We start from the raw sequence: 20230 nt of genomic DNA on the forward strand, positions 1-20230 counted from the left end.
ATTTGTTTTTGGTGAAAAGAAATGACAGCATGCCAAGTGGCATTTTGAAAACAAGAGCTATCTAAGAACAAGTCAAAATGGAGTTAGATCGCTAACAATTAACTCACCACTTTAGTAATATTCCTTAAACAATGAGGTTTACTTGTTCATAAATTTAACTATAAAACTCAATCAGCTTTACTAAAAAATACATGTAAGTACATTACAGAAAGTCTATAAAAAAAGAATTTACTTTGAATTACACTTACAATTTTGTCACAATCTATCGATATGAAGGTTGTGATGCTTCTAGCTTACTTTCAAGTGTATGCAAACTCCATGCAAACTTTTTTAAAACGTTGGAAAGTATGAGAAATGCACACTTACCCTCACGTGCTCTCTTCTATCTAAACCAATTCTGAGAGCCCCTAACCAGTAATTGGTTATCAATAATCCAGCAAAACTTGCCTTTTAGATACATTTTTGGAAAACAGCAGTGCAAGAGGTGTTTTTTCTTTTCTTTTTTTTTTTTTTTTGCAAGAGGTGGTTTTATACTATCAATTCATATGAAGATTATGCTCATCACAAGTAACAAACTGTATCCTGCCTGATCACACAATTTAAAAGAAACAAGGTTGTACATAGAGCTGCACAAACATACCAATTAACCCCTATAAATAAGGCCAATGCTTACAAGTGCAATGATTCCCACTGACCTTTGAGATTAGGGCTGAAATGATAATCACTATCCATTTGGAATTAGATTTGAGGAAGTAAAGAAGTAGGGTGTAGTGACTGTGATATGCTAGATGATTTTGGTTGGTTTAGGAACCTGGCATTAGCAAATGTGAATTGTAGAGGGAAAAAGGCATTCAGTTTAAATTGTTTCCACCCTTATGATTACATCAAGAGAGAGTCACTTTGGTGCTAGGATGCCAATAATACTTAGGGCAGATGAAAGACGGCTATGAATGGGGGTCTGGAGGAACAGAGCCTTGTTGGTTTTGTTCACTGCTTACTCCCAATGCCCAGAACTTCACTTGGCAGAAAGGAGAATATTCAGTAAGTACCTGTTGAACAAATAAGCAAACAACCTTAGCTAATCTTCAGAGCCTTTACACTTCCACAAGCACACACCAGTGGGGGCAAACAAATAGCAATCTTGTATTTGGTAACAGACTTGAAAAAAATATAAATGTCAGCAGTTACTGTTTTAATAACCAAAAACTGATAAAAAATTATCTTTTTTTTAATGTTTTATTTATGAGAGAGAGAGAGAGAGCAGGGGCGGGGCAGAGAGAGAGAGAGAGGGAGACACAGGATCACAGGATCCGAAGCAGGCTCCAGGCTCTGAATTAGCTGTCAGCACAGAGCCCGACGCGGGGCTTGAACCCACGAACCATGAGATCATGACCTGAGCCGAAGTCGGACACTTAACCAACTGAGCCACCCAGGTGCCCCAAAAATTATCTTTAAAGATAGGTTTCCAAAGAAGGCTAAATTTAATCGAACAGTTCCAAGTAAGTAGTGAATTTTCTGTAATTCTTGTCTCCCTCTCATCTCCATCCTCAAATCACTTTTCCTTGGAACGAAATCAAGGTACAGAAAATCAATTAACAGTATGAACAATTCGCACTGTTTCCCGATCAATCTAACACGGTGCAAAGGAAAAGTTGTAAGAGCAACAGAGTGTTCGTGTGAGTCCACTTGCAGCAAGGAGCACTCTGCGTTCAACCTCCTGGCTGTGAGGACTCAAGAGTAGGGTGGCCGCCCACACTGGGGTACTTTTACGCATGGCAGGGAGTGCTGCGGATATCCTGTCTTCGATGACATGCAGGAGCCTGGACTACAAACTAGATAGAACTCAGTGACTCTTGCAGATCGAGAAAATCAACTCATGCTGACAAGGCTTTCTTAAGAGCTTTGACTTCTATCTGAACAACGACTGTTTACACAATAAATAACTTCAACAGGGCTTTGCATTTTACAAAGCTCTTTGACACAAATTATTGTTTCATTCTTCACACTAGCTCTATGAGTTAGCCGAGCATGTATTCATTCAATGACAAGTTCTTACGCCTATTTTCCAAATGAGAAAGCGGAAGGAAATGTCTGTGAAAAGGAAGGTGGCACAATGAGGTGTTGGAGCTAGTTCTTAAAGCCACATCTCTCACTCGGGTCCGTGCCCTTGGACATCGTGGCTCCAGGAAAGTCATTATAATGACAGCACACAGCAGCCAGGGAAGGCCTGGAAGATTCCAAGGCCTGCATTCCTCTGTGGGGGAAATGATCGGTAACCAATAACGAATTTTTTAGTGGTTCTTTTAAAGACTTGTGGTGGAGGGTGATAAAGGGATGGGAATTAAGAGGAATTTTTAATGAACTTGAGTTTCTGCTTTTCTAAGGTATGTATAGTTCATTAAGAGAATACAATGTTGCTTTCTGATTAGGTCACACTCTGAATTGTTTGGAGGCAGCTGATGGAGTCCTGAAGGGCCGTCTCCCACTCTGTGGACACGGATAGACCCATGACTTTACAGATGGTATCTTTTGGTCTGGGTCCAAGTATTCACAGCTGAGAATACTGGTGTTTTCTGAAGAACATGAGACATTGTGTGCTCACACCTGTGGACCACAAGGGCCTTCCATACATGTTTTAAAGATAAAATATTAACAATCTGAATGTTACTAATATTCAAGAGATGTTCTAGAGTCTTCCAATAAATTGTAAGTATCAGAAGGTAAAGAAGAGAAAGGCATTTAACTAAAATTTACTGGGTCAAAAGAGACTCTGAGAAATCGTTCAGTCAGGATGCCCATATCAGGTGAGAGCAATACTCAAGATATCCCAAAATTTAGCATGTACTTTTTTTCCTCAAGTTTTAGAGAATGAACTCCAGACAGACATTCCCATGACCTATATCCCATGAAATTAAATTATTTTGCTCAAGCCTAGCCATCCAACATGAAATCTCTTATATCACCCTTTGGAGATACTAAGGAAAATAACATGGTAGTTTTAAATATGAGACCTATTGATGTACCTCTGCTTATCTGTATATACAAGAAAGCAGGCACCTGATGCTCAAAGGCATAATCTGAATGGTCACCAGAGGAGAGGGAGGGACGAGGATGGGCAAAATAGGTCAAGGGAATGGGAGATATAGGCTTCCAGTTACAGAATGAAGGAGTCACAGGGATAAAAGGTACAGCACAGGAAATATAATCAATGATACTGTAATAGTCACTGTATTCTGACAGATGGTAGTGACACTTAAGAGTACAGCGTAACTAGTATAGTTATCCAATCAGTATGTTGTACACCTGAAACGAATGTAATGTTGTGTGTCAACTATACTAAAATAAAAAGAAGGAAGAGACAATATGAAATGAAATGTCTTCCTCATTTAACTTGACTTTAGCAATATAAATCAAATGGCTCTATAAAGAGATGGCAGATTGAGGTGGAAAGATTTGTTTTGGCCTCTGTATTCTTTTTTTTTTTTTTAATGTTTTATTTATTTCTGAGAGAGAGAGAGAGAGAGAGAGAGAGAGAGCGAGCGAGAGCGCGCGCTCGCGTAAGCAGGGGAGGGTCAGAGAGAGAGGGAAACACAGAATCCAAAACAGCCTCCAGACTCTGAGCTAGCTGTCAGCACAGAGCCTGACACGGGCTCAAACCCAAGAACTGTAAGATCATGACCTGAGCTGAAGTTGGATGCTTAACCGACTGAGCCACCCAGACGCCCCTGGCCTCTGTATTCTCTATGCACTCTACATCTCTCTCTTATCACACTGGAAATTCTGTGTTAGAATGACCTATTCATATACTGGTTTACTCCATCACACTGTCAACTAGAGGATACGGGTTATGGGTTTTTTAAAAATAATAAATCCCTAGTGCTTAGATAGTGCTAACACCAGATGAATAAACAAGCTCTCAGGACATAAAAGTATCAAGTCCACAGTGAAGAATGGTAGAAATTAGAAGTAACAGTTGGTGGGGAAAACAAGGGAACAACAGCACAGACCATTCAGCTATGTTTAATTCCCATGGTAAAACAAATGAGGTTTTCACGCTAAAGGACTTCTACTTCCACAAGGATCCTCATGTGACTATAAGGAACATAAGTCCACTATAGTAAGGCCTGTGAGGACAGGGACCCTGTTTTGCTCACCCAGTGCCTCTCATGGTCCCAGGCACAGAACAATTAGTCAATAAGTAGTAGATGGTGGTTGAGTGGTAGGTGGATAAATGAATGGATGAAAAGGTAAACTGACTAAATGGTGAACCTCAGCCTGCTAATTAAAATTCCATTGAACCATATCATTTCCTACGAATGGCTGCTCATGCAATACTTGCAATAGCACTTATTTGTCCTTCTAAGCAACAAGCCAGATTCATCTGCTCTGTTAAGATCTTTTCCCACATGGACCCCACCACCCTCAACAAAACTAGGTATAATGGAAAATGCTTTCACTGAGGCTAGAAAGAATTACTTCCATCTTGATTCTCACTGTTCTTGAGTGACTTCAGTCTTAGATGCTGTCTGAAGTAGGTTTCCGATGCCCTCATGAGCTGTGCACTTGGCCTCTGCCTTCCTCTGTTTATCCCCATACTGGACACAGGGCTCTCCCAAGGACCACACAATGACTGTTGGATGTCTGGAAGCAACTGCATTGTCTATTCAACTCTGTGTTTACAGGCTATTTGCTTCTTTGTATCACTGAATGGAACAGACCATGAATCACAGGTTCAATGAAATTACGGCGTAGGTGTACAATCATTGCAGGGAATAGGGAACAAAAAGAGAATTCTATACCAGCTTTGATATGTGTGAAGATCGCCTTAAATGGTTTTTGGAAATGTCACAACAAAGATATGCAATAATGTACCTGGGCACACAGATAGAAAAAACTGGGTCATATGCATCATTTCAAAAGAGAATAGGAAAATGATTACCTCTTATACATTATTTGATAGTAAACAATGCACCCACATACATCATTCTCACTGACTGTCAAAATGATTCTGAGAGATAAGCAGGGCATGTGTTTGAATCTCTATTTTAAACAGAGAAAATCAATGCTTTAAGAGGTTCTCTGACTTAACCTCATGCAAGCCAGTATGAGTGTGTGTGTTCTGATAGCAGAACTGGAACCAAGCTCCTAAATTCTAGCAAAGCCTGAAGGCTTTAGGGATAACCTTTTTTTCTATAGCAAATGCAATGTATAGTACCTGGTTTATTTCCGGAGTAGTTGCTATTTTGTCCTGAAATAGCAGAGGGCCGGTTGGACGTGGTTTTCTTATCATGCACTTTGTAGCTGTCAGGCGCTATACAAGTGAGACAAAAGAGAAAAGACATATTTAGTTTCTTAAAATTTATTCAGAAACATTCACCTATTCAACATTTACTGTTATCACACGAAACGATGCTCAGCATTCCTCCTCATCAGGGAAATACAAATCAAAACCACACTGAGATACAAACTCAGGCCGGTCAGAGTGGCTAAGATAAGCAAATCAGAGGACTCTAGATACTTGCAAGGATGTGGAGAAACGGGCACCCTCCTACATTGCTGGTGGGAATGTAAACTGGTGCAGCCCCTCTGGAAAACAGTGTGGAGCTTCCTCAAAAAATTGACACTTGAACTCCCCTATGACCCAGCAATAGCACTGCTAGGAATTTACCCAAGGGATACAGGAGTGCTGATGCATAGGGGCACATGCACCCCAATGTTCACAGCAGCACTCTCAATAGTCAAAACATGGAAAGAGCCTAAGTGTCCATCAATGGACGAATGGATCAAGAAGATGTGGTTTATCTATACGATGGAATACTACATGGCAGTGAGAAAGAATGAACTCTGGCCATGTGTAGCAACATGGATGGACCTTGAGGGTGTTATGCTGAGCGAAATAAGTCAGGCAGAGAAGGACAGCTACCATATGTTTGCACGTATAGGAGGACTAGGAGGAACTTAATGGAGGACCATGGGGAAGGAGAAGGGGGGAAATAGGGGGGGAGAGGGAGGGAGGCAAACCATGAGAGATTCTTGAATGTTGAGAACAAACTGAGGACTGATGGGGTTGGTGGAGANGGGGAGAGGGGAAGGGGGGTGATGGGCATGGGGGAGGGCACTTGTGGGGATGAGCACTGGGTGTTATATGGAAACCAACTTGACAATAAACTATTAAAAAAAATTTACTGTTAACCTTTGTGTTGGGTACTACACTAGATTCAGGAAATAAAAAGATGAAGCAGGTACAACTCTTGCCTGTTCAGTGGTAAGGATATGTACCAAAACCAACGGCTGTGGCTCCTATAGCAGTGGCATGTTCAAGGGTCCATGAAATCATTTACCCTGGCTGTCCAGTTTATACATAAAGCAACCATGTGGAAGCATGATTGGTATCCAAAGTCACTGATCTTAGTTCTTACAAGTTCATGCACTAGGAACCCCAAAATTCCAAGAATATATAACCAAAAAAGTGGGTCACCAAAAAGGAACCAGGAGATATAATTTACTAGGATTTTGAAGAAGGCTCTGACAAAAGTTCCATTACAACAATTATTTTTTTTAATTTACATTTTAAATTTACACCCAAGTTAGTCAGCATATAGTGCAACAATGATTTCAGGAGTAGACTCCTTAATGCCCCTCACCCATTTAGCCCATCCCTCCTCCACCACCCCCTCCAGTAACCCTCTGTTTGTTCTCCATATTAAGAGTCTCTTATGTTTTGTCCCCCTCCCTGTTTTTGTATTACTTTTGCTTCCCTTCCCTTATGTTCATCTGTTTTGTATCTTAAAGCCCTCATAGGAGTGAAGTCATATAATATTCCATAACAATGATTATTAAAGAGACTAAAGGAAATGTATTCTAGGAAAAGAATGAAGGGCAGAAATATCAGGTAATTGGTTATACAAGTGAGGGATCCTATACTTTAAATATATTACTCTTTTTTCTTTACCCATATTACTTTATTTAATGTATTTTCAGAGGATATTTAAAGGATGTCAGCTACTGATTCAGATAAAATCATGCCAAAAAACGAGCCCGTGAGTTTCCCTGCCTCCTGCTCTCTGCCTTAAAACCTGCAATGCCCAGTCTTCCCCACCAATTAAGGCAATTCCATCCTTCCAGATGATCATACCCCAAGCCCTAGACTCATCCTTGACTCCCCACGTTCAATCTGCTTAGTAAGGTCTTTCAGCTCAACCTTATAGAACATCTTGCCACCTCTACTGCTAGTTTTCTGGTCATCTCCTCCCTGTGTGGCTGCGATATCCTCTTACCCAGTCTCCCCAATCCTCTCACTGACCCACATTAGTCTGTTCTCATCTCAGCAGCCAGAGGGATCCCATTAAAACACAAGTCATGTTGCTCTTCTGCTCAGAACTCTCCAACAGCTCCCACTCTGCTCAGAGTAAAACCCAAGGTCTCCACCATGGCCCAGAAGGTACTATATGATTTGGCCTTTACCTTGTACCGCTTTCGCCTTAATTACTCAGTTCTAGTCATACTTAGTCCATCGCAGACCTTTGCACGGACTTGATATGTTCTTGTCTCAAATACCCACGTGGATTTCTGAGTCTCTGCTCAAATATGACATTACAGAGTTCCACTGATTTGTATATACCTTTTTAAAAAATGTATTTATTTACTTTTGTCGGGGAGGGACAGAGAGAAAGAGAGACAGAATCCCAAGCAGGCTCTGTGCTGTCAGCACAGCACCTGACCTGGGGCTCAGTCCCATGAATTGTGAGGTCATGACCTTAGCTGAAATCAAGAGTTGGATATTTAACGGACTGAGACACCTAGGCGCACCCCCAACCCCTTTAATTGTTTAAAGTATCACCCCCACCACTCATCACTTTGCACACCTAAGCCTGCTTTGTTTACAGCCCTTGCTTGCCCTCTGACATACTAGCTCCCTCTCCATGAGGCTGAGGAAATTGGACACTATCTAGAAAATAAGAATCATTTGCTCAAGAGTTTTTGAAACTGAAAGGGTGTTATAATAATTATGCTTCAAGAAGACTACATTTAAAAATTGTACCCAAGATGTATTAAAAACAACTTACTAAGAAAATAAATTCCCTAAAATTACCTTTGACATCTAAATGGGGAATGCACCAAAGTTTTACAGCTCTCTTTCAATTACATACAATATTAGCTCTGGAAAATCAAAGAGTAAACAGTAAAATTATCTTATACAGCTCTTTTAGAATTGCTCTGTTTTGATCTGTGTGCTTTAAATAACAGCTTCAAATAGAAACATTGATTGGTTGAAGTTTTATTTATTAAGCTTCCTTTGCTTTATTTGCAAGGAAAGGTCTGTAAAGATACAGTAGAAAAAGAGCAGATAGCAAATAAAAAAATTAAACCATAAAAGGCCTCTCTCCATGGTTTCTGATAGGACTTTGCCACTAGAAATTTTACCAGGCAAACTATCATTGGAAAAGAGCTACACTGTACATACTTAACACATAGGCTCTGACACTGATCTAGAAGGGAAATCAGAAAGTAGCTGGGGGTTCTTCAACACCCTAACATATCCTCTCATCCCACTTGCCAAAAATGAGTTGCCAGTTATCACCATGTGGCAGGTGAAACCCATGCCAATTAGCCTTGGCCTATGGTCTCACAACTTTAGAGATAGCCCAGCCCCTAATGATAAAAAAAATTGACTGCACTTGGTACCTTTCTTGCTTACTGTGTATAGAACAATCTTTCTCCTTATTCTGCAAGTTAATCTTATTAAAATTGCTCATAAATAAGTCAGTTATTAAGTAACATAACAGAAGGAAGCAGGATGCAGCACATACTTGGTGTCCTAGGATTATAATTTTCTTTTTGCTATAGGGCTACCTCCAGCACACAAGTAAAGCCTTAATTAGTAAGCTTTTTAAGGGTCTCCTATGTATTATTTTTAATTAACTGAAAAGGATGTAGAACCATTTGTTTAGAATATATTTCAAATGTACTCATTTCTTTCTTGCCTTAATATTTGACATAATTTAATCTTTCTCTGGTGATTGCCTTTCTGCTGTGTCCCCAGGTCCTCACAACAAACATCAGTCCAGAGTATTACACAACAGTCTGCCATGAAGGAGATTAAAAAGGCTAAAACACATGTTCAGTCCAAGTGATTATTCCAAAAATAACTAATAAAAGCTTCTTTGGGGGGGCATAATTTGCTTTAGTATCTTGAAATTCAAATGTAAAAAATACATTTCAGTCAAACTGGAAGCCTGGTTACTCGAAACCCAATCCATCTACATCTGACTTCCACTGGATCTGCTCTAGTTGAAGATCTATCAGCTTGCCCTCTTTATTACCATCTGAATCTCAGTAATCTATTTCCATTCCAGAAGACATCCTATGCATTTCTATCCTAAGAAGACTGAGTCCTATCTACAAGAGAAATTTAAAATTTCTAAAATTTCCATGTTCATGAAAACATTTAATTTAGTAAAACAAAAGTAATTTAAAAAATGGTCTGTTTAGCCCAAGATTACATACTGTTAATGTCTAACCTTTAGGTTGGACATTCATCTGAAGTTTTCAGGTTACCTTTCTGCTTTTCTATCAGCCTTTCCCTTGCACCACTTATTTCTCCAAAAGCTTCTCTGGCTGACACTCTATTGTGATAAGAGGGAAGATATAAAATCAAACAGATCTGGGCTCAGGTGACATTCAGAAAGTTTCTTGACTTCTCTGAGTAGGTAACAGGGCTGCTGGAAGATGAATGGAGAAGATGTATGTTTAGAGTCTGCCACACAGCTTAGCACACCAACAGGAGCTTTACAACCATTCCTTTTCTCTCTTTCCCCCTTCCACTGAGGTAGCGGCCTCCCCACACCCACAATACTTGCATGCGTGATGTGGCAGTGTGTTTGCAAGTACCGAGGAAATGATATGTGCTGTGGTGTCAGCTAACCTGGCTGTGTCCTCAATGGGCTGTGAATCCTTAGCACATCACTCAACCTGTCCATCTTATTTTTCCCATCTGTAAAGAAGGGACAACACTTACTTTCAGGCTGTGAAAATTAATGAGAATGCTGGGCCACCACGAGGCTCAATAAATGGTAGGAAGCATTTTTTGGCTCTCTCCTTATTCCCTACCCTAATGTGGGAAACCGGGTTTCTATGTCTCCAGGGCTTGGCTCACCCAGCACTAACAGGGAAAGTCAACTTGGTGACAGTGGTCCTAGGGTGCAAAGTCTGACCCACCTGCTGGCTTCAGAGGTTTTTTTTAGCTCAGCTACAGTTACACCTTTTGGGGGGCCCTCAGGTAGGCCAGGCTTATTGGTAGGATTTCTAGGGCACAACCTCGCTTTGGAAGAGGTAATCCTCAGTATTTGTGGGACTTAGAGAATATTTTTCTGAGGTGTTTTTTTTTTTGTTTTTTTGTTTTTTGAGAGAGAGTATGAGCATGGGAGGGACAGAGGGGATGGGGTGGGGTAGACAGAGAGACAGAGAGAGAGAATCTTAAGCAGGCTCTATGCTCAGCATGGAGCCCAACAAGGGGCTCAATCCCACGACCATGAGACAGTGACCTGAGCTGAAATAAAGACTCAGATGCTTAACTGACTGAGCCACCCAGGTGCCCCAAAGAAGTGACGGTTGTGAGTCAGAGCTTGAGCACCACCATCCAGGTGAGGAGGGATTAATAACTGAGGACCTGAGATGGAACTCCTTTTTAATTCTTTCTTTTTAAGACTTTATTTTTAAGTAATCTCTACACCCAACGTGGGGCTCGAAGTCACAAACCTGAGATCAAGAGTCATATGCTCCACTGACTGAGCCAGCAGCACCGGTTTTCTCATTTAATTAATGCCCTTCAAGTTACCATCACATTAGGTAAAATGAGCCTTAAATAAAAAAATAAAACAGAAACCAAACCCTCATTTCTAATAATGGGAAATATAATCTTGTGATTTTTTTTTAAAAGCAAAGTACAGGGAATTTCACTACTTGAAAACACAATGAAAATAATTTATTATTTAAATATGTTTAAAAAACATTAAAAAAACTGGAAATCCTAGGTGACTAGTAGACAGGATTGCAAATACCATTTTTTATTTTATCATTAAAAAACACCATTTTTAAATGACTCAGGTGACTTTCCAGTATTAATTTGAATCTCTTTCATTTTTTATAAAGAAAGCTGAGTCATACTCCATGATGCTCAGTAAGTGTTTGCGAGGCTTGTAAAATCTCTATTGATCTTCCTGCTAGCTTGAAAGCTTTATTCCATTAGGGCCACATCTCAGTGTTAAAAACAAGAGGAAGGATGCAGAGAAGTATCCTTGCGGTCTGGGGTTCTGTCTCTCTCTCTAAACCACTCGGAAACAAAATATAGAGACAACAGACATTTGGGGCTTTCATCTGGTAAAAATCCTGCAGCTCCAGTAAATGCCCCAGATGCGCCTCTAAAATCCATATCCTCTACAATTCACTGTGTTCCTTGCAATGTCTTCCTATAAAGGTCATGGGCTCTCACTGCTTTGTTTCTATTTTTGGCTTTATGGTCTGGTTGAAGAGCATTTCTCAACACATCAAAATAAGTGGTCCCAACAAATGCTCAATTTAGTAAAAATGCTTACTTTAGTAAGACATTTATGACTACAACCTTGGGAACCATCCTGAGTTTAAATCTCACTGAATGATACAAGATCTTGATGTCCACAAGGCTAATGTATTTCTGTCACTATTTTTTAAGAGTTTAGCCATCAGGCCCAGCTCTATATGGGTTCTTCTTTGCTATATTGTTCAGTTGGACTTGGCGGACACGCAGCTCAGGGTATGAGAACAGCTTTGGGACAGAGTAAGCTAGAAGACAGGACTAGAGGTTGAACCACAGGCAACTGCCACTTTTGTAGTAGAAAATGGTTGAATATTGCAACTTCATAGGTCTCAACCTAATAGATTTAGTTTGCCTGTGCAGGAAATACTTAAATTAACACAGCAGGCGTCAGAGAGTGCTCCTCTGTAAGGCCTGGTTTTGCTCCAATAAATCTTAGTCATGAGTCTGACTATAAGCAGTGTTCTGAATCTTCCTAGTAAATCACAGAGCCTGTGTATGGGGGGGTCTTGATAGGCCCTTGGCACACTAAACAAATTACTTATTTGAAAATCTGGCTGCAGAACACGTTTACAGCTGGCATTTGAAGAATGTTATTGGTTTAAAAAAAAAAAACAGAATGATTACAGAGTAATTTTCAGGCAATTTCACCCAGAATATTCTGCTGTATCATCCTTTTGCTTATTTACTTGATAGTTAAATTTTGTTCTAATAGAGCTCCCAGGAGTATTGCAACATAGATATTAAAGGTTTTATCCAATGTTATTAATGAAATTTGCATTATAATAAGGCTATCAACTTCCTCTAATGACTCTCCCGATTATTGTACATAATGGAGAGCTTCTCAGTTTAAATTCCTTATAACTGTATATGAAATGAATGATGAAGCTCATGGGAGCTGGCACCAGACAAACCTGGGTTCAATTTTCTGCTTTACTTCTGTTTTCTTACTACGGGCATTATTCAGACCACACTTGACTCGGGGACACTGTGCACTCCATACTGGGAAGAAATATTAATGTGTCCCCTTTTACCACTTTTCTTTTTCTGAACCCCTGATTCTACGTTACTTCTTCAAACTCTGTTTTGGAGCTTCTGATTCCCTCAGTATTTTCTCTTCTCTTCAGAAAAGTGGTCTCCTCTTTTGGCCTGAAGCATGTTGTCTACATTAGTTACTTTCAAGTCTGCATTTGTACGTATGCTCTCGCAAATACAGTCCCCGTCTCCCACCTCTAGGAAATATCTGCTCCTGTATCTGTGTGATCACTGGAAACTATGTCAAAAGCTGAACTGTCCTCACAAAATGAGCAAACCTCGATGTTAGTCTCTTTGTTACTGTATCAATGGAACCACTACATTCCCAGGCTCAGAAATGTTACTTTTTTTTTTTCAATAAACATTTAGAGGCACTCTCATGGGCCAGTCACTGTACTGGGCACGAAGAACACAAAGATCAGAGGACACAACATCTACTTGCAAGATGCTTATTAACTTTTGGAGGAGATAATATAAAAACACATGAAACTGTAGAAATGGATCAATTCAGTTTTTAAAAATCAATATACCACAGAGGATTAATAACCAAGTAAATGATGTAGGTAGTACTACAGGGGTTCAAAGGTGGGAGAAGACACTAAGGGTGTAGTAGTAACACAAACTTCATCGGATAAAGCTCTTCAAGAATGGAGATAATCTGTGTAAGTGAAGAGTGAAGCAGAGAATATTCCTGGTTGGAGGATGCCATAAGAAAAACTATCTAGGCAATAAAAAAAAAAAAAAAAAGAAGAAGAAGATCAGGGCACTGTCCAGTCAGAACAGCAGGTTTAAGAAGGCAGGCAGTTGAAAATTAAACAAACAGGCTGAGGTCAACATCTCCTTGAATTCCAAGAGTTTGTTTGGATCCTGAAGGCAATGAAAGTCACTGAAGTGTGTGCAGTGGGCCTTCTGGCTGTGAGCTACTGCAGTTTCAAGGGATTCTGGGTAAACAAGAAGTAAACCCTATAAGGAGTCTGCTGGAAGTGTATAAAAAGTGCCTACTATCTTAATGAAAATAGGAAAAGGAAACCGGACTAGAACATCGTAAAAATTCTGCATTTTGTATAATTTCATAATTATTCACATTTTCCTATTTACCCTTAACACGTACGAAGAGGTAAGTATTTGACCATTAAGGGATCCCAGTGACCCAAGTGATCACCGTGAAAAACCATGCCTGTCACTGACGTAACACAGCACAGGAAGAATAGTCAGAGTGGTCGTCCAAGGAGGAGCCCAGGGCAACTGGGAAGCACCACCCAGGGAACCTCCCTAAGCCCTCCGGGTCTCCTCTGCTTCAAATCCTGCAGGAAATGGGACCCCAGCTGCCAACTCCATGGAGCAAGGGCAGTGTGTAGGATGAGGAAATACAGAATGGAGGACATGTGTCTGGTTGGGAAACAGGTGGAGTGTTTTGAAGGTCATTTTGCAGGAAGGTCAAGGAAGCAAAATGTGGGCAGAGACAGACTGGTGCCTTTAATCTTTCACAGATCTCCACAGGATAGGGAAGCAGCCAGTGCATTATGCAAAGTTATAGGCATTACGCCAATTTATAGGCAGCATATAGAAGTACAGATGCTGCAAAGCAGTGCAGACTCTAATTTGCCCTTCTACACCAGAATAAACCCACTTTGTGGTATGGTATAAAATTTAGCCACATTTAATCCAACATAGCAGTATGAACAATGAACCACTTATTCAACAATCTATTGCTCATTTCTTGTTGCAAAAACAAATGCAATTAAGAACATATTTGATATAGTGCATACTGGAGTCTCATGCTTCATCCTTATTCATTCTGCTGACAGAGACAATTCAGTTAAGATTTGTTTTTTCCTCTGTGTTTCATGCTCTCCAGATAAAACAAAAAGCTACGACTTGGTGGCTACCACAGACTGCATGAGAGGCTTGTAAGACCACCTGGATAATTTTAGGTTTGGGGGGAGCTCATTCAGCAACAATGAACAGTGACTGAGTCATTTTCTGATTACTTCATTTCTGCATAATGAAGAAAAATAAAAAATTTATGACCATGATAGAAAAGGATAGTCAACCAAAAGACAAAGAAATTTGTCCAATACTGAGATAATACAAACCCAATACAAAGACACTGGTTTTATAAATACAATCCAGTATTGTCTACAGGCATGTGACCCATGGGAACTGAATCCACCAGAAACACTACTCGTCATCTTTAACTATAACATGAAAGCATGAAGAATGGAACAGACACGCATAGTTACTTATTAATACTTTATAGTCCATTAACGTCCAAAAGGAAGTTGTGACAGTTACATTGAAAACGTCAAAGTCCACGTCAAAGACATTGACATAACGTAACTTTTTACAAAAAAAGGTGCACTTTTTACTAGATTACATATGGTAGGAATAGCATAAATATTACTTAAATGAGAGCAAAAGATAATTCTGTCAAAACAAGTTACCAAAATATTTTTTAAGGGATAAGGAGTGGGCTACTTGTTTGCCTCTGAAGAGCTCTAATCACAAACCATTGTATTCTGAGCTTGAAGAGCCCTAATGGTCCCCAATTAAATGGAGCCAGAGGCATTTTGTCTTTGAACTTGGCCAGGTGCAGTGCTGTGATAATGCTCTAAATGAGAAACCTGAGGGCAGAGGCCACGACTTTCTCCCTTAGGATCTCCAACTTTAGTGTTTAGCTCACTATCTGGCACGTCTGTGACGCGGAACAAATGCTTGAAGGGGAGGAGAGAAGGCTGGAGGGTGGGTGGTGGACCCTGAGCAAATGGTGGCAAAGGCCCAGAAAGAGAAAGCATTCTTGATGAGTAAAAAGAAAAAGTATACGTTTGCCCATTTTTGATGATGGCTAAGATTATAGACAAAAGGTGACCAAAAGGATTGCCAGATTACAGTCATATTCACTCTTGTGTCTAGAAAAAAACAAACAAAAAACAGAAAATACTCAGTGTAATTCTAGGATGGTTTTGACGTCACCTCAGGCAAGCCTCAAAATCAAATGACTGTATTTGCGGCCATCTAATAGGAAGGTCTGCCCAGTCTCCCTTATAGTGAGTATTCTGGGAATTGGAGTGACAAACTCCAAACACAACAGAATACTGCCTTAGACTGCATGAGAAGAAATAGGAGAACATTACAGTCTCTGTTGGAAATATCAGAAAGGACACAGAGCAAGCATATCAGCTTTGAGAGATTTGTAAACCCCAACATTTTCCCAAAGCAATTTAGTAGATTTGTTTTGATAATCTGCTAAAAAGACAAACATCCATGTAAGCTGAAATGAAGAAACCCAGTTTAGAAAAGCACGTGACCCATATATTTTTGGTGTCAACTATTGGGAATCACTTCTTCAGCTGTTTTGTTTACCACTAAAAGCAGCTACTTGATTCACGGTCCAAACTCCTTCTGACCGGAACCGGAACAGACATGACATGCTTTAAATCCAACCCCAAACACTTGAATCTAAAAATAAATAAATAAAACAAACAAAAACCTTCCTTCAGCCAGATGGCAACATTATAAATAGAACAGAAAAGGCAATACCTTCCACTTGCATTAATATAAACCAGATTAAAAGGGCAAGCCTCTTCATCCCCACGGGTGATGTACCTTCCTGGCCATTTATCACCAGTCACAATGCTAGCTGCTACAAAAATTATCTCTCTCTCTGCCCCATAGTATGAGTAATGTTTCTGACTAAGCAAGGATCAGGGCAAAGTACAGAAAAGAGGAGGAAAGCCTAACCATATTAAAAGTTTCCTAGTTACACTGTAGAAAATTAGCTACAGTCTCTGTAATTTACCAAGTTTCAACAGCTGGATAGGGAGTTTATCAAATTAGACTCAATTCAATTAAATTCAATGTGTAATTAAAAGCAACTATTTAAATAACTTGGAGAAAAGCAATTACTACCAAACTTCATTACTCTGCTTAATTAAAGTAACCAACTGAAAGATGTTTTTACTTTTAGCAAGGTAATGATTTATTTTAAAAAGAAAACTACAATTTCTGATGCTAATATTTTACAAAATGATTACCACAGGACACAAAATAGAAAAGCTTTCTTACTTAAATACAAAATAAAATTATCAATGCAGAAGATATATATACAGTTCTTTGAACCACAAATAAATAACAGAGTCAGGGGCACCTGGGTGGCTCAGTCAGTTAAGCGTTGGACATCAGCTCAGGTCATGATCTTGCGGTTCATGGGTTCGAGCCCCGCATTGGGCTCTGCAGTGACAGTGTGGGGCCTGCTTGATATTCCCTCTCTCTCAAAATAAATAAACATTTTTAAAAAAGATATTTAAAAAAGATGGATTGCATTTAAACAGTTGAAGATATGGGCAAGGCTAATGTTCCAACAAGAGAGGAAAAACGAGTAAGGACGCAGATGTAGAAGTGACAACAATGGGAGACTGTTATTCTTTAGAGAAGTTTTAGGTTCACACCAAAGTGGGTGGAGTGTTCAGAGAGTTCCCATGTGCCCCCTGCCTCCACATACACACAACCTCCCCCATCATGAAAAATATCCCACAGTACAATGGTACATTTTTTCAATCAATAAACCTACACTGACATATCATTATCACCCAAAGTCCACAGTTCACAGGATTCACACTGGGTGTTGTTTTGGGATTTGACAAATGTAGAATGTCATACATTCACCATTAAAGTGCGGTAGAGTCCAATCCATTTTTCATAGCCCCTCTCAGGTCTCTTTCTCATGAAATCTTCGAGCTATTCCTACCTCTAACACTTTTCTTTCTCTGGCTTCTACTAAGCTCCCAAGTCTGCCTCCCATTGCCTGGCACTTAATTTCATTCCATCTTATGTTGTTTTTAGAATGTATGTTTCCAAAAGTTCCAAACACAGCTCATCTTACAGGATACAAAGCAAAAAGTGTACTGTATATTAAAAAAACAAAACACAACACACTTGGGGAAATGCTTGCTACATTTTTCTCTTGGAAAGTCATACTTTCTATTTGCATAGGGAAGACTCTGTGCCATTCCATGCTTATTACCTAATAAATGTCTATCCAACACTTTTTTTCTAACAGAACCCTGACTGACCACAACACACAGCTCTAGCCAAGAAGGTGAAGACTGTAATTATTAGGTGGGGTTTGTGAGAATGCTCCTTAACGGGGAAGTGGACTCAAGTAACGTGGCTCCTCACTCTCCCTTTTCTTCCTGTCTTGAAGCTGGGTGTCATGTTCAAGGTAGAGCATCTGCCTCGTAATCAGGAAGCTAAGGTGAGGAAACAGCTAAGGCAGTAACAGAGACCTGGCCCTGACGTCTCTGAACTGCTATACTTCCCATATTTCCTGCAGGTAAGAAAAAAGAAAACTCCTAATTTATTTAAAGCATTTTTGATTCAGTACTCACAATTAAAAGCTATCTCTAAATTGACAAGAGTTTCCACTAACTACAGAATGAAGTCCAAGCATGCACCAAAATTTGGCCCTAGTCCACCCTTCTAGTTTCCACTTCCTCTAGTCTGCAATATGCAACACCTCAATCCCAGGCAGATAGCACTGAGGGCTGGAGGCGAGATTCTGGGTGGGTTTTTGAGACAGGTGAGACTCAGAAAGGGCAGAGGATTTGATGTTAAGTGGGGGACAGGGACAATAAAAGGCTACCAAGGACATCGTGTGAATTCCTCAAGGAAAAACAATGTGTACTAAACTAGGTGGTGGTTAGATGATGAGAACATCTCCTATGTTGTGTCTTAGATGACGGCTGTCATTCAAGGCATTCAGAAGCAGACTGGACACACTGAGGGGCTCTGTACAGATTTCCTATTTACCCCTTCACTTGGGACACCATGGATCTTATGTATTCTAATTTCTTCCAGAAGTAAGAAAGCAAAACAGGTGCTGGCTCATCATATTAAAGCAGATCAGCATTTAGTTTTGAAAGTAGCAGGAGGAGCAAAGTTAAGGGAAAACAAAAACCAAAACCAAAAGTAAAAAACAACAACAACAACAACAAAAAAAGTAAAAGATGCCAGAGTAGGGTTTCAATAACATCATTTGTGATAGAAAGCAGCTCCAAACAACTTGGAAGCCAGCGGATTTCTGAGCAGAACATAAAGGGTTCCCAGAACACCCCAGGTCATCTAGAACAGCTCCTGCTGGCATCCTAAGGCCCTATCCTATGTGCAACCGCTTACTGACCACAATGGACTCGCGGATGGGTTACAGTAGGGCTGTATTAGCTTCTCTGGCATCCTTTCTGTAAATGTATCTGCAGAGTAGAAATTAATTGCACACCAGCTGATGAAAATAATAAAAATTTTAATTGATCTATCAAGCTTAATTTTATTTAAAAAATAATTTGTGAGCTTTTTGATACTGCTGAAAGACTACGAAGATAAAAATTGCCAGGCCCATGATCCCATCACCTGGATAACCCGTTTTTTTACACTTAAAAAAGAAATGCCTATCACATAGTTAGGAAATGCAAATGGTACATACAGCTGTAAAAGAAACAGCTCCCTTTTTTTCTTTCTGGAAAAAAGTTTGTGTGTTCATACAGATTTGCTTTCTAGTTATTCAAATCATCATGCTTAGTCTTCTGTCCCTTTCTTTTCTACCTTGATAATTTTACTTAGTCTGCTCTTCCAGTTCCTTCGCTAATTGCACTGCATTTCACCGTTTCCAGTACATGCCTCCAGTCACCAGTTATCTTTGTCTCCCTTGCTCTGTAACTCTGAAGTTCTCTGAATCTTCATCCATGTGTGAAAGCATGGCCCTGGCTGAGTGCCATTTATCTTCCTCTATTAACACCTGCACCTGGTCCCTTGCCCCCCGAGTCGGTGATTAATCTCCTGCAGTTTAAGCCTCTTTGCTTCTGCCAGTCTGCACATCACTGAGAAGGTAACCACCTCCAAGGAGGAGGACTATAAAAAAAAGAAATCTGCAAGGCGGCTTTACTTCTCTGGGAGAGGCAGGAATGGGGTCTGTGAAGAGCCACAATGTTAGGGCTGAATCAGAAACTTAAAAACTAGGTTTTATGGATATGCTGACTACTTGTGCCCCTCTCAGTTTTGCAAATCAAACCTGGATCCGTTCAAGCGGTGGCTTCTGCCAACTCTGATAGGAGATGTTGTGGGCTGGGCTGGGACTGAATTGCTTCTCTGGCACCTTCTCTGCATAGGAAATGGAGCCGTGCAGCAAAGGGGTAGAGAGGATGCTGCTTGGCTGCCCGGGGCCCACTTCAAAGACAGAATCACAGACTGCTGGGCCAGGGAGTGCAGAGAAGGGCAGAGTGCCAAAGCTGTTCCTCCCTCTGAGCCTCAGTGAATGGGGACAGGCTGGGACGAAGGCTGATGGTACCTGCATGGAGGACAGCGCGACTCCCACCCGGGGGGCTCACAGATGCTGTGTTAATAGGACTCAAACCGCCAGCGACTTTCTGGGAGGCGTGGTGTATGGTCTGAGAATATATTCGCATCTGTGAATAATTATGACTGTTATCCTGGTGTGCACAGAAATGTGATGAAGCCAGGACTTCGGTTTACTCAGAGTAACCAGGGCCTCCCTCCAGGACAAGGGACTGAGGTGACCAAGCATTTCTTTTTCTGCAGGAAAGAAAAGGCAAGATTTAAAGCATGGCGTTC

The 20230-nt window shown here is 40.4% G+C and overlaps 1 protein-coding gene across 4 annotated transcripts in view; it reads right to left on the reverse strand.

The window, feature by feature from the left end:
- Positions 1-20230, reverse strand: part of MAP7 (microtubule associated protein 7) — a 170201-nt gene that overhangs the window by 56195 nt on the left and 93776 nt on the right. For all 4 annotated transcript variants that reach the window (XM_039219701.1, XM_039219702.1, XM_039219700.1 and 1 more), the window contains exon 2: positions 5216-5311. In XM_039219701.1, the coding sequence (XP_039075632.1) occupies positions 5216-5311 (96 nt within the window). The remainder of the gene's footprint in view (positions 1-5215; positions 5312-20230) is intronic.

This window comes from Hyaena hyaena, unplaced genomic scaffold (genome assembly GCF_003009895.1).
Source record: "Hyaena hyaena isolate Hyena2069 unplaced genomic scaffold, ASM300989v1 scaffold_828, whole genome shotgun sequence".
In the NCBI taxonomy this organism is placed as follows: Eukaryota; Metazoa; Chordata; class Mammalia; order Carnivora; family Hyaenidae; genus Hyaena; species Hyaena hyaena.